We start from the raw sequence: 13,551 nt of genomic DNA, 5'->3' as shown, positions 1-13,551 counted from the left end.
TCCCTTGTAGCAGCCCCCATATTGTGCCAGTGGGGTATTTAATTGGGCTTTCCCAAGCCCAAAAGGGGGACACTATGTGCATGTTTGCCGGGTTCCTCCTCTCTGAAGAGTCCTGTTTCTTTCATCTTGGCTTTCTAGAGTTCCATTGATTCCAGAATAAGCTTTGTTTCATTTTTTTTTTTTTTTAAACCTACTACTTTTAAAACTTACTTTGCTCGCCAACCCCCGGGCAGGTGCTACATGCTAGCCACCTCACGGCTCTGCTGCTCACGTATGGGGAATCGGATGTAAAATTTAAACGATAAAGATTGTCAGCCATAGTAAAAAAAAGATAAAACATAATAAATTGAAAGAGAATTGTTTCATGTTGCGTTACTGTTATTCATTGCATTATACGTTTTCCTTCTGTTTGGCTTTGAAATTAACACGCAAATACTGTTTTAACTTGCACTTTTACTTTAAAACTTCAGTAAAAGCAATATTTGGAATTAACTTTTTGTCAATATCACATTGAATTTTGATTCTGTGTTTGGAGTTACATTGTGACAACACAACGTATAACTGCCTGTGAGTAAATTTCGTTTCTTTTTCTCTAATAAATAAACCAACTTTTTCGAATGTTTGTCCCTGTGATTTGTTAATTGTCATAGCAAAAGTTATTCTAATGGGAAATTGTAAATGTTTTGATACGAATGGCATATCAAGATCTCCTTTGGTGTCTAATGTTATCAAAGGAAGATGTACTACATTACCTTTCTTGTCGACTGTTAAAATTTTACATGTTAGAATTGTTCGACCCATTTTCAATACAACTGATCTTGTCCCATTGCATAGTCCATCACTTATACATAAATTACGCAATAACATCACGATACGTGTTTCTCTCAACAGTAATTCGGCCGGTGGAAGACCAGACAGTGTTAACAGTTGTAAATATTCTTTGTGATATTGTAAGTTGATGTTTTCATCTTCCGCACCATCACCACTAACTGTTTCAGCATTGTCTATTGATACGCATTAAACCAATTTGCCATATAACCGATCGACAATTTTAGCGTTAATTTGTTTGACTTCATTGTTCAACTAGGATTGCCCGTGTACTCATTTCTTCTGTTGATATCCCTTCGGGATGAAATTCTTTAGTAAGATTTGGACATAATACGTCTTCTTTGATTGGAAACTTAAATTGAGGAAAACATAAAAATTTATAAGAGCTAAGAGAGCAGGAACTGTGTCTGACAAAAGCATTCACACTAATGAGAGGTGAGAGGACCGTGGGTGTGGATCAGTAACCGTAAATGGTTCAGAGGAGGGCGGGACTTGAAAAAGTCTCTTGGCAATAGTCTCATCTCCATCCATCCATCCATTTTCCAACCCGCTGAATCCGAACACAGGGTCACGGGGGTCTGCTGGAGCCAATCCCAGCCAACACAGGGCACAAGGCAGGAAACAATCCTGGGCAGGGTGCCAACCCACCGCAGGACTAGTCTCATCTCATCTCAAGATTTTCTTTTATAATAGAGAAATTTATTCATTTTTTTAAATATATACAAGGGAGTTCAAAAAGTTTCGGCACTTTAATATTTTCGTTGGAAACGGTAAAGGCAGGAGGAATAGTAATTGATCATGTCTGAGAGGCTTATCTGACTGGGAAAATTGCATCACAAAGGAAGGTGACTATGTAGAAAAGTGATGTCATGTGTTTTTGAAATTCTTAATAAATAGAACCGTTTAAATGTCCTTCGTATATCAACTCTAACTCACTTTCCTGTCCTTTCCATCTTTAGTGGGCCCCCCCTTTGGCAGTATAATGTATGAATTTGTGGGGAAATCTGCACCATTCCTGATTTTGGCTGCCCTGGTGCTGGTGGATGGAGGTCAGTTCCTATTCTGCACATAATGTCTTCAATCTGCACCACAATCTGGCCATCATGCTCTTCTAACCTTCTCTTTTGTCCCTCATTGCTGCAGCCCTCCAGCTCATTGTGCTTCAGCCTTCTAAAGTGCAGCCCGAGGTGAGTGTTGCATCCTTTTGCCTTTTTTAATGAATTCTTATCATCCACCCAATATTCTAGTGCCAAGGAGATGCCACTTATCTGGGTTTAGAACAGGAAGCCACCTGTAGGGTTTTTTTATCCTTTATTAAATTTATTAAAAGAAGGTAACACTCCATACAATCGAGTCAAACCTGACAAAACTAAATTCAATTCAACCCCCACCCATGAGAAAGAGAGGAAGGCCGACAGCCAGAGTAAAACTTTTGAGACTAGTAAAGAGAGAAAGGAGTCCTTCTTCCCAATATAAATGCTTTTTCTAAAATGTTATTGATTAGATCCTGCCAGTTTTTAAAAAAAGCTTTGCACAGATCCTCTAAGTGAAAATTTAATTTTTTCCAATTTCAAATAATATATAACATCAGTTACCCACTGACCCACTGAAACACGTTTCCCTGTACAATGAAATTCTTTCTTTGCTGTCCACACCAAATGACAAAACCAACGTATAAAGATAAACATAAATAATAAGTAGCAGATAGATAATAAGCAACAGAGGCAGCATAAAGTATAAAAACAGAATAGAAATATAAAGTGTAATGTGCAGGTAGGTGTGTGATGGACAAGTCAAATACAGTAGTGTGAGGTCCATAGAATGAGGTGCACCATGGTTATAAACTCCAGTCTGTTATTCAGAAGTCTAATGGCCTTGGGAAAGAACGAGTTCTTTAGCCTGGAAGTCCTGCATTTCATACGTCTGTACCTCCTGCCTGAAGGTAGAAGTGTGAACATTTCGTGTTGGGGGTGGGTGGGGTCCCTGAGGATCGAGGCAGTTCTCCTGCGGACTCTGCAGTTGTAGATGCTCTGCAGAGAGGGCAGTGGGTCCTGGTGATCTTCTCAGCAGTCATTACCACTCTCTGCAGGCGTTTGCGGTCCATAGCAGTAGTGTTGCCATACCACACGGTGATGCAGCTGGTCAGGATGCTCTCAACAATGCAGCTGTAAAAGTTGCCGAGGATCTTAGTCAACATACCAAACTTCCTCAGCCTCCTCAGAAAGTACAGCTGCTGCTGGGCCCTCTTGACCAGCTACGTAGTGTTAAGTGTCCAAGTGAGGTCCTCACTGATGTAGACACCCAGGTATTTAATGCTGCTCACCCTCTCCACTTCAAGCCCTCAGATGAACAGTGGCCGGTGAGGTCTCCTCTCCTTCCTTATGTCCACTATCATCTCCTTCGTCTTGTTTGTGTTGAGGGTGAGGTTGTTATCCTCACACCATGATGCCAGACTGTCCACCTCCCTCCTGTAGGCCGCCTCATCCCCACCAGTGATGCGTCCAATCACTGCAGTGTCGTCTGCGAACTTTAGGATGATGTTATCTTTGTGGAAAGAAACACAGTCCTGGGTGAACAGGGTGTAGAGGATGGGGCCAAGGACCCATCCCTGTGGGGTGCCTATGTTTGTGATAATGGTGGCTGAAATCCTATTACCAATCCTGACAGACTGGGGCCTGCCAGTCAGAAAGTCTAGGAGCCAGTCACAGAGGGTGGGGTGCAGGCCAAGGGCAGACAGTTTATGGGTGAGTTTACGGGGGATAAACGTGTTAAAGGTGGAGCCGTAGTTAACAAATAGCATCCTGACGTAGGAGTCTTTGTTCTCCAGATGGGAAAGGGAATAATGTAGTGTGGCCGCGATGGCATCTGAGGTGGACCCGTTGGGCTGGTAGGCATACTGCAGGGGGTCCAGAGTGTCCGGTATGCTGCTCTGAATGTGGGCCAGCACCACTCTCTCAAAACACTTCATGATGATTGGAGTGAGTGCTACTGGCCTGTAATCATTCAGACAGGTGGGTAGGCTTTTTTTAGCAAGGGGGACGATGATCGTAGTCTTAAAGCAAGACGGAACGATGCGCTGACTGGGGGAAAGGTTGAAGATGGAGCAGAGAACATCAGCCAGCTCGTTGGCACATGCTCTTAGAGTCCACCCAGGGATGTTGTCTGGTCCAGCTGCTTTACAGGGGTTTATCTTCCTTAGTGCTTTGTGTACCTGACCTGAAGAGACCGTTGGGGGAGGGGAGGGGGGTTGGGTGGTCCAGGTGTGCGTGTGCCTCCACTAATTGCTGTTGCTGGATGTCCCAAAGCAGGTGTAGAAAGTGTTGAGATCTTCTGGGGGACTGACTGTGGAGCTGATTGTGCTGGTGGTGGTCCTGTAGTCTGTGATGTGCTGTAGGCCCTGCCATACACGTCCAGAGTCAGCAGTGGAATAGAAGCCCTCCAGCTTCTCTCTGTACTGCCTCTTGGCTGCTGTGATGGCTTTTCTTAGTCTGTAATTCGCAGCTTTCTACTCCGTCTCAGTGCCTGATCTAAATGCTAACAGTAAAATAAAGGCCATTACAGTTTGTTTGTCCTTCTCCACTTTAAGCCCAGCATGGAGCCCACCACACACATCTGTTAGTTGATTAGGTGGGATTGGGACACCAAAGCTGTCTGAAAGGCAGTCAAAGATTTTGGCCCAAAATGATGTTAATTTGGTGCAAAACCAAACCATGTGGCCTAGTGAGGCTGGAGCTCGATTGCAATGTTCACAGGTTGGATCTTGCCCTGGAAACATTTTGGACAATTTTAAATGAGACAGATGTGCTCGATAAAAGATAATAAGTTGAATAATTGTGCATATGGAGCTCGAGTGAATCTGTGCATTGCTGCCTTTTCACTCCATTTCTCAAATGTTAAGTGAGAGATCCTTTTCCCACTGTACTCTTTAAAAATATTTAAAAAGAAGACACTTTAAAATAGTTTTAAGGGGTTTCTTTGAGTACAGCCTAACAGAATAACTTGGATCATTGTGCACTACCACCCTATAACAAGAGACCCCTGGCTGGTAGAGGTATGAAATCAGCTCTTTATTAAGTCATTTCCAAACCCAACCAGGCCCGACATGCCGGGTGAGGTAATGAGGCCTCAGGTGGTACTTTGCTTATGGGCAGCATTTCCACATTTTAACATTATGAAATATTTTTTTTAAATGAGAGTAATTATGAACCTTAACAATTATATACACATCCAGTACCTTGCTTACACCAATCAGCCCCACCATTAAAAGCTCTGACAGGTGAAGTGAATAACACTAATTATTATTATTATTTTTTTTTTTTATTTATTTATTTTTTTTTTTTCACAATGGCACCTGCCAGTGATGTGTTAGAAGCAGGAAAAATGAGCAAGTGTAAGAATCTGAGTGACTTTGACAAGAGCCAAATTATGACGGCTAGACGACTGGGTCAGCGCACCTCCAAAATGGCATTTCTTGTGGGGTGTTCCTGGTGTACAGCGGTTAGTACCTGCCAAAAATTGTCCATTAAAGGAGTACCAGTATTCATGGGGACCCAAGGCCTGTGATGCACATGAGGAGCAAAGACTAACCCATCTGGTCCGATCCCACGGAAGAGCAACTGTGGCACAAACTGTTGAAGAACATAATGCTGTTCATGAGTGAAAAGTGTCAGCACACACAGAACACCACAGCTTGCCGTGTAAGGGACTACGTAGCAATAGAAAGGCCAGAGTGCCCCTGTCGATTGCCAAAAGGCACCTACAATGGGCACATGAGCAACAGAACTCGACCATGAAGCAGTGGAAGAAGGTGACCTGGTTGGATTGATTATGTTTTCTTTAAGACCATATAGATGGCTGGATGCATGTGTGCCATTTATCTGGGGAAGTGATGGAAGCAAGATGCACTATGGGGAGAAGGCAAGCCAGTGGAGACAGTGTGTATTCTGCTGGAAAACCTCGGGTTCTGCCATTCATATAGACGTCACTTTGACACGTGCCACCTTCTCAAAGATTGTTGCAGGTGACGGACAGCCCTTCATGCCGATCCAAGTCCGATCCATGGAGGCTCCACTTCACAATGAACAGGACTTAAAGGATCTGCTGCTAGCGTCTTGATTCCAGGTACCACTGGGCACCTTCAGAGGTTTTTTGGAATCCATGCCTCGATGGATCAGAGCTGTTTTGGTGGCACGAGGGGGACCTACACAATATTAGACAGGTGGTTTTCAATGTTGTGGTTGATCGGTGTATATGCTACTTTTAAAAAATTGTGGGGAAACATTTAATTGTAACTCTCCAGTTTTGCATAACATCATTCACACAGGCTTGCTGCAACCTGAGCATCCAAGAACCAACATGGCACATGTGCATTTTGGAGCTACATTAATGCATTATATCTATCTATCTATCTATCTATCTATCTATCTATCTATCTATCTATCTATCTATCTATCTATCTATCTATCTATCTATCTATCTATCTATCTATCTATCTATATTAGTTTTCATTTTCCTGATTTTCACATATTATATTGTGTATAAATTAATTATTTTGTAAAATGTTTCTAATTTTTGATTTTTTAATTATTTAAATAACATATTTTTTTAATAATCAGTCATAGGTACATTGTCCAGTAAAAGTCTCTTAAGTTTGCAATGCACATGTTTAGTTTCATCAGTAAAAGGAATACACCAGCCATCATAAGAACCTCGAAAGAAAGGAAAAGGTGAAAGCATCATTTAAACTTTATTAATCATCTTTATAAAATTTATACACAAAGGCATTTAATAACAACACTCATGGCATGCCTGAGTCATTGCTCAGGTTCATTGTTGCCTATAATCTCAGCCAAGCACAAAACATTCAGTACAAAGAAAAAGGAAACAAAACACAAACCAATCCACTGTTGCTCAGGCGGGTGTTCAGTGTTTACTGACATTCCCCTCTTTCACTGTCCTTCTTCTTGTCAGAGGACATTAGTCAAGTCTGATGGTCTCTCCTGTTGACATTCGTTATCACTGTCCATTGAGAGCTTGATGATTGATAATTTATAACTTCATGAATCTATTCTTCACATTCACACCTTCTGGTACCATGCTAAGAAAAACTGGTGCCATGCATTCATTCAATGATAATATCGCATTATTTGCATACATTAGCAACAATAGAGTAGATAGGAATAATGGGTAAATGATAGATAGATAGATAGATAGATAGATAGATAGATAGATAGATAGATAGATAGATAGATAGATAGATAGATAGATAGATAGATAGATAGATAGATACTTTATTAATCCCAATGGGAAATTCACATTCTTCAGCAGCAGCATACTGATACAATAAATAATATTAAATTAAAGAATGATAATACAGGTGAAAAAAAAAAAACAGACAATAACTATGTATAATGTTAAATATTAACGTTTACCCCCCCTGGTGGAATTAAAGAGTCGCATAGTTTGGGGGAGGAACGATCTCCTCAATCTGTCTGTGGAGCAGGACAGTGACAGCATTCTGTCGCTGAAGCTGCTCTTCTTTCTGGAGATGATACTATTTAGTGGATGCAGTGGATTCTCCATAATTGATAGGAGCCTGCTGAGCGCCCTTCGCTCTGCCACAGATGTTAAACTGTCCAGCTCCATGCCAACAATAGAGCCTGCCTTCCTCACCAGTTTGTCCAGGCGTGAGGCGTCTTTCCTCTTAATGCTGCCTCCCCAGCACACCACTGCGTAGAAGAGGGCGCTCGCCACAACTGTTTGATAGAACATCTGCAGCATCTTATTGCAGATGTTGAAGGACGCCAGCCTTCTAAGGAAGTATAACCGGCTTTGTCCTTTAGATAGATACCCAAGGGGAAATTCACATACTCCATGTTAGAGCTAATCCTTATAATTACATTAGAATTTTGGATGATATCAGGCTAGTCAGTTTAGTACAGGGGCTTAAATATAATTTACATGGTTATGGTTTATGGGGCTTCAAAGTGTATATATAATATATATACTAGGGGGTTCACCCTCTGCTTGCTTTGCTTGCCAACCACCCCCGGCCTGTGCTACGTACCAGCCAGCCACCTCGCATCTCTGCTGCTCGCGTTGTGAAGAGGGGGGCTGAGCGCACCCTGAGGAGATGTGGCTGCTCCTCCGAAACCCATCTTAAATACTGATACAATGGGAAACAAATATTTTTTTTTTTTTTACCTCCTCTTTGCTCGTTCAGCTGCTGGCTTCCTACTGCTGCTGTGCTGTGCGGCACTTTGAACATTTAAAACCCTGTACAGCAGCTGTCTTTGTCATCTACTCTTTGTCTTTTATTTCTGGCCCCAGGCGTGGTTAAATCTCTTGGCACAAAGTCTCGTCTCGTGGCACATGAGTTCTTGATATTTTAAGTTATAATTTAAAAACGGAATAAGAATCTGAAAATCTAACAACATCACATTAAAGTTCGATAAATTCTGAAATGAATGATACCAAACATATATGTAGCTTTTAAAATAAGCCGATTTAAACCATGGCATAAAAAATGTCATATAAAATTATTGCACAAAATCGTTGCACTTTTAGGCTCAGGTTTATATATATATATATATATATATATATATATATATATAAATATATATATATATATATATATATATATGATCAATCCCCTGAGTGTGCCCCACTTCACCAACATCACGGATACGGCCATCAAGTGAACGTGGGCGTGGCACGTACCTCTGGCACAGAACTAGAGTGGCACCAGCCGTCCAAATCAACAGACCCGATATATATCCATCCATCCATCCATTTTCCAACCCGCTGAATCCGAACACAGGGTCACGGGGGTCTGCTGGAGCCAATCCCAGCCAACACAGGGCACAAGGCAAGGAACCAATCCTGGGCAGGGTGCCAACCCACCGCAGGTATATAATATATATATATATATATATATATATATATATATATATATATATATATAAAATAAAATATATAGTGATGGGCGTGGCCATGTCCATTACCCAGCTGGGATGCCAGCTGGATGTAAGGACCGGGGGAGAGAGCAGCTACAAGACACTACCTCCCCCAACACTCTCAGGGTCTGCTTAAAAGGTCCCACCTCACTCAATTCAGACAGCCAGAGTTGGGTGGAATAGGAGCAAAGCTTGCCAAGAGGAGGAGGAGTAGAGGTAAATGACAAGGAGAGAAGAAGGGACTGTGTAATTTTGGTGCTTGTACTATTCTACTGTGGGGAGCAAAGAAAAAAAATGCTTCCTATGTGAATAAACGTGTTGTGTGACAAACTCGTGCCTCTGCCTGTCTGTGTCGGGGTTGGGGCAGCAGGAGCTTTCTGAGATGTCACTGCTCAAGTTTCCCGAGAGACACATTCGGCAGCGATGACTTACCTGAAAGCATCTTTGAGCACTTGACCACTTCATGGGTGTCCTGGGCTGTAAAGTATCCAAAGCCAGTATGTAGCTTCTCTTTTATATGTAGATTATTTATAAGGTCCCCCACCCCCCGCTGTCTGACAGACTGAAATGCTCATGTGCTGTTTTGACTCTCTGATGCTCACAGTGTGCCAATGTGCTGTGCCCTGTGCTATATCAAATTTAAAAATTCAGTCAGTCATCGTCCAACCCACTATATCCTAACACAGGGTCATGGGGGTCTGCTGGAGCCAATCCCAAACAGCACAGGGCGCAAGGCAGGAACAAATCCTGGGCAGGGCGCCAGCCCACCGCATGGCACACACACACACGCACACACTAGGGACAATTTAGGATCGCCAATGCACCTAACCTGCATGTCTTTGGACTGTGGGAAGAAACCCACACAGACATGGGGAGAACATGCAAACTCCACATAGGGAGGACCCGGGAAGCGAACCCAGATCTCCTTACTGCGAGGCAGCAGCACTACCACTGCGCCACCGTGCTACCCTAATTTAAAAAGTTTAACAAAATATTTCTCACCAATTTTAAATATTGTATATAAGTAACGCACTGGATGTGTGTGTAATTCGTAAGGTTCATATCTAACATTTTTGCATTGCTAAAAAAAAAACTTACATGAAAATGTGCCACTTGAGGCAGTTATCTCATTGCCTCTCCTCATGCGCTGGCCTGGTATTAGGAGCAAAACACTGAAGAGTTTCCCCCAAAATGGTCTTAATGTGGAACATTCCCTAAACATATGACCCAACAAGGCCTATGTCAGATAACATGGTTTATTATTATTAATTTTATTAATTGTAATTAATTCTTTACACTTACAAAGGGCTTTTCCCTCCACTCAAAGTGCTTTTACATAGTGAGTGTGGAGCCACTTCATCCACCACGATGCTGCGACGGCAGCCATTTTTGCGCCAGTACACTCACCACGCGTGAACTGTTGGGTGGTGGAAGGGTGAGAGAGAGGAGAGACAATTAAAGACAAGGGATAATTAGGGGGCCAGAATGACCAGGCCATGGTGGGCAATTTAGTCAGGACATTGAGATACACCCTACTCTTTACAAAGGATGCCCAGGGACCTTTTATTACCACAGAGAGTCGGGGCCTCAGTTTTACGGATTTCCGAAGGACGCCACCATTTTTACAGTACAGTGTCACTGCACTGGGGCATTGGGCTCCACATTCAGACCACAGGATAAGTACCCCCTGCTGGCCTCACCAACACCTCTTCCAGCAGCAACTTGAGCTTTTCTTGGTTGACCTCCCATACTAGTACTGGGTGGGCCTGAACCTGCTTAACTTCAGGTAGATAACCTTCTTCTGCAGTGCATGTGGTATGGCTGCTGGTTTGCAGTTTGGATTCTCTTCCTGTTTGATTTGTAGATCATTTTAATCTTTGAAGATGTCCGCAATGCAACATTATAAGTTTAATTACATTACCCTAAAGAAGAAGTATATCTTACAAATAACAGTTTCATTCCTTGAATTGAGATATTAACTAAAAGGAAGGAGAGGAAACTGCTAACCACCTGCTTTCACAGACTTTTTCCTGATTCTGTTTTTATGTTTGCAGAGTCAGAAAGGAACGTCACTCTTCATTCTGTTGCGAGACCCTTACATCCTGATTGCGGCAGGTAAGCATTCTGGCATGGTAGAATCCACTGCGTGGCACTCAGAGGCTGTGGGCACATCAAATGCAGTTCTTGTTTTGTTTGTTTGTTTTGTCAATCTTCTGGCTGGTTTTACCTTCAGGAAGGTTTGTATGATGATGACAGCCAGATACAAGGTTGTTAGTCAACGTCTGTTGTAAGGGTATACAGTCAGGAATGTAGAAATGTGAAAAAAATCATACTGGTCAATGCAGTGTTGCACACAGTATGTGTTTGTTTTACTGGGATTATTTATTTATGCAAATTTAAGAAAGATGTGCATAAAGTACAGTCATAGGCATACAGTACTCTTCATGTCTGAAATAGAGCGAGAGAGAGGTTAGGAGCAGATTCTGACACGCCGCACCCACCACACGACAAACCACCTCAAGATCCCAGATTAGGACCCGAGTGCTGCCATGCGATGGGTGACACCTCAGCACCACACCAGTTCAGTTGGAATGGAACCAATGTGAAGTTTTTATGGTAGCTGGAGTGCCAATTCTGCCACCAATCCCCAGGTTTTTCCTGCAAGTAGGTCCTCCAACTATATAAATACCTACAGTATGCTCTGACAATCCTCCAAATGTCTTAATTATAACAGAAAATAAATTTCAGATAGTATTGCCTTTCACAGTCAAATATAGGATTCCCCCAATTATAATTTCCATGCTCGTATTATTTATAACCGAAAATAGAGACGTTGCCATACAATATCCCCGTTCATAATCCTCTTCATGCGTATATTTTTAACAGACCGAATGGTAATTATCATAACATTTTTTCCTTGGTGATCCTCTGGATGTCTTTATAATAAATCTAGGGGGCTTTGCCCCCTACTCACTTCACTCGCCAATCCCCCCCATTCAACCTGGCCTGCGCTACACACCAGCCACTTCACATCTCTGCCGCTCGCGTTGTGAAGAGGGGGGCTGAACGCAGCTCAAGGAGATGCGATTGCTCCTCTGACACCCCCTCTTAAACTGTGATAAAATGGAAAACAAATAGTTTTTTTTTAAACCTCCTCTTTGCTTGATCAGCTGTTGGCTTGCTGCTGCTGCATCTGCATCTCATGCGCCGCTTCAAACATTTAAAAGCCTGTACAGCAGCTGTCCTTTTGTCTCACTTCCTTGTTTCTCTTCTCCCCCAGACATCCTCTTCTCCCCCCCTGTTGGGGGTCCCACTCCCGAGACGCGCCCCTATGAAGACGGAGATTTTCTATTCTTTTAATGGAGAGACAGAACTGTCCCCTCCGACTACACACAGAGCTCCATTCACTCCTGAAAGAGACTTACGTTTGTTTGAAGTGTCTGAATAATGTTTCTGTCTCTAAAATCTCCTGTGTATCTGTGAACCTCTGTGACCCAAGTGTGACAGGATTTCACTTTCACCAAACAACAAATCTTTTAATTCTCGCGGATACGCCTCTTCATTGGGAAGAAACACTACTTTTCCCTGATGGCAACATGAATTAAACAATCTACAAGTCTCCAATTTAAAGTTTAAATCCAACGATCGATCTCTTTTCGCTGTTCTGTTATTTCACAGAGTAATAATTTCCGTTTGTTTGAGCTAATGTGATCTTTATTATCGTTTTTTTGAGACTTTCGAATTCTAGTACTTCCATTATCTCTAACCTGCTCTGCATGTGCATCACGCCAATGTTTTTGAATTCTTTCCGACGTTCTACTTTGTCATCTACTCTTTGTCTTTTATTTCCAGCCCCGGGCCTGGTTAAATCTCTTGGCACAAAGTCTCGTCTCGCGGGAAGTGAAAGTGTCTCTCTGAGAAAATCACATCTTCTTCCACGATTTTTTTTATAATAGAAATATAATAATTCTATTAAAGTAATAGCATCCTCAGTTCTCTTCATGCACAAAATCAAAATTTCCATTTAGTATTCTGAAGAAGGTCTTTTGAATGTCTTATTTATAAAAGAAAATAAAGTAATTGTCATATATTATTTCATTTACAATTAAATATATTAATTGTTATACAGAGATCATGCTAATTATCCATTCCATTTCTAAATGTATATATTTGAAAAGAACCCCTGTTTACAATACTCTTCATGTAAGCATTTATAACAGGAATTGTCATACTGCGCTCAGACCACTCAGTGAATGGCTTATTCAGAACATCTCTCTCTCTCTCTCTCTCTCATATATATATATATATATATATATATATATATATATATATATATATATATATATATATAGTGACAGATAGGGGGCGCTATTGCTCCCTTGAATCCTCGGACCAGACACCAGATAAAAGTCCAATTATTATTTATTTTATAATAATAATGTGCACCAAGCACCCTCCACTCCACAATACTCCTAAACAATACATAAATACAATAATCAATCCTCCACTCCCAGACGCGTTGCCACCCTTCCTCCCGACTCACCTCGCCCGTCTGGGATCTCACAGTCCTTTATAGTCCTTGACCCGGAAGTGCTTCTGATCCCTCAGTCCATGTGACTTCCCAGCACTTCCGGGTCAGGTGAAAACTCTACTTCTTCATCCCGGAAGTACGTCATTTCCTCTGTCGCTGTGACTAAGATGTACTTCCGGGTTATAAGGAAAATAGCAGTCCCTGCTACTTCCTGCAGCGTCCCCTGGAGGCCCCCAT

The 13,551-nt window shown here is 42.0% G+C and overlaps 1 protein-coding gene across 3 annotated transcripts in view; it reads left to right on the top strand.

The window, feature by feature from the left end:
* Nucleotides 1-13,551, top strand: part of slc18a2 (solute carrier family 18 member 2) — a 215,651-nt gene that overhangs the window by 121,003 nt on the left and 81,097 nt on the right. For all 3 annotated transcript variants that reach the window (XM_051923482.1, XM_051923480.1, XM_051923481.1), the window contains 3 exons: nt 1,788-1,877; nt 1,972-2,015; nt 10,838-10,898. In XM_051923482.1, the coding sequence (XP_051779442.1) occupies nt 1,788-1,877; nt 1,972-2,015; nt 10,838-10,898 (195 nt within the window). The remainder of the gene's footprint in view (nt 1-1,787; nt 1,878-1,971; nt 2,016-10,837; nt 10,899-13,551) is intronic.

Source organism: Erpetoichthys calabaricus, chromosome 2 (assembly GCF_900747795.2).
Source record: "Erpetoichthys calabaricus chromosome 2, fErpCal1.3, whole genome shotgun sequence".
Classification (NCBI taxonomy): Eukaryota; Metazoa; Chordata; class Cladistia; order Polypteriformes; family Polypteridae; genus Erpetoichthys; species Erpetoichthys calabaricus.
This window is presented reverse-complemented; position numbering and strand designations above follow the sequence as displayed.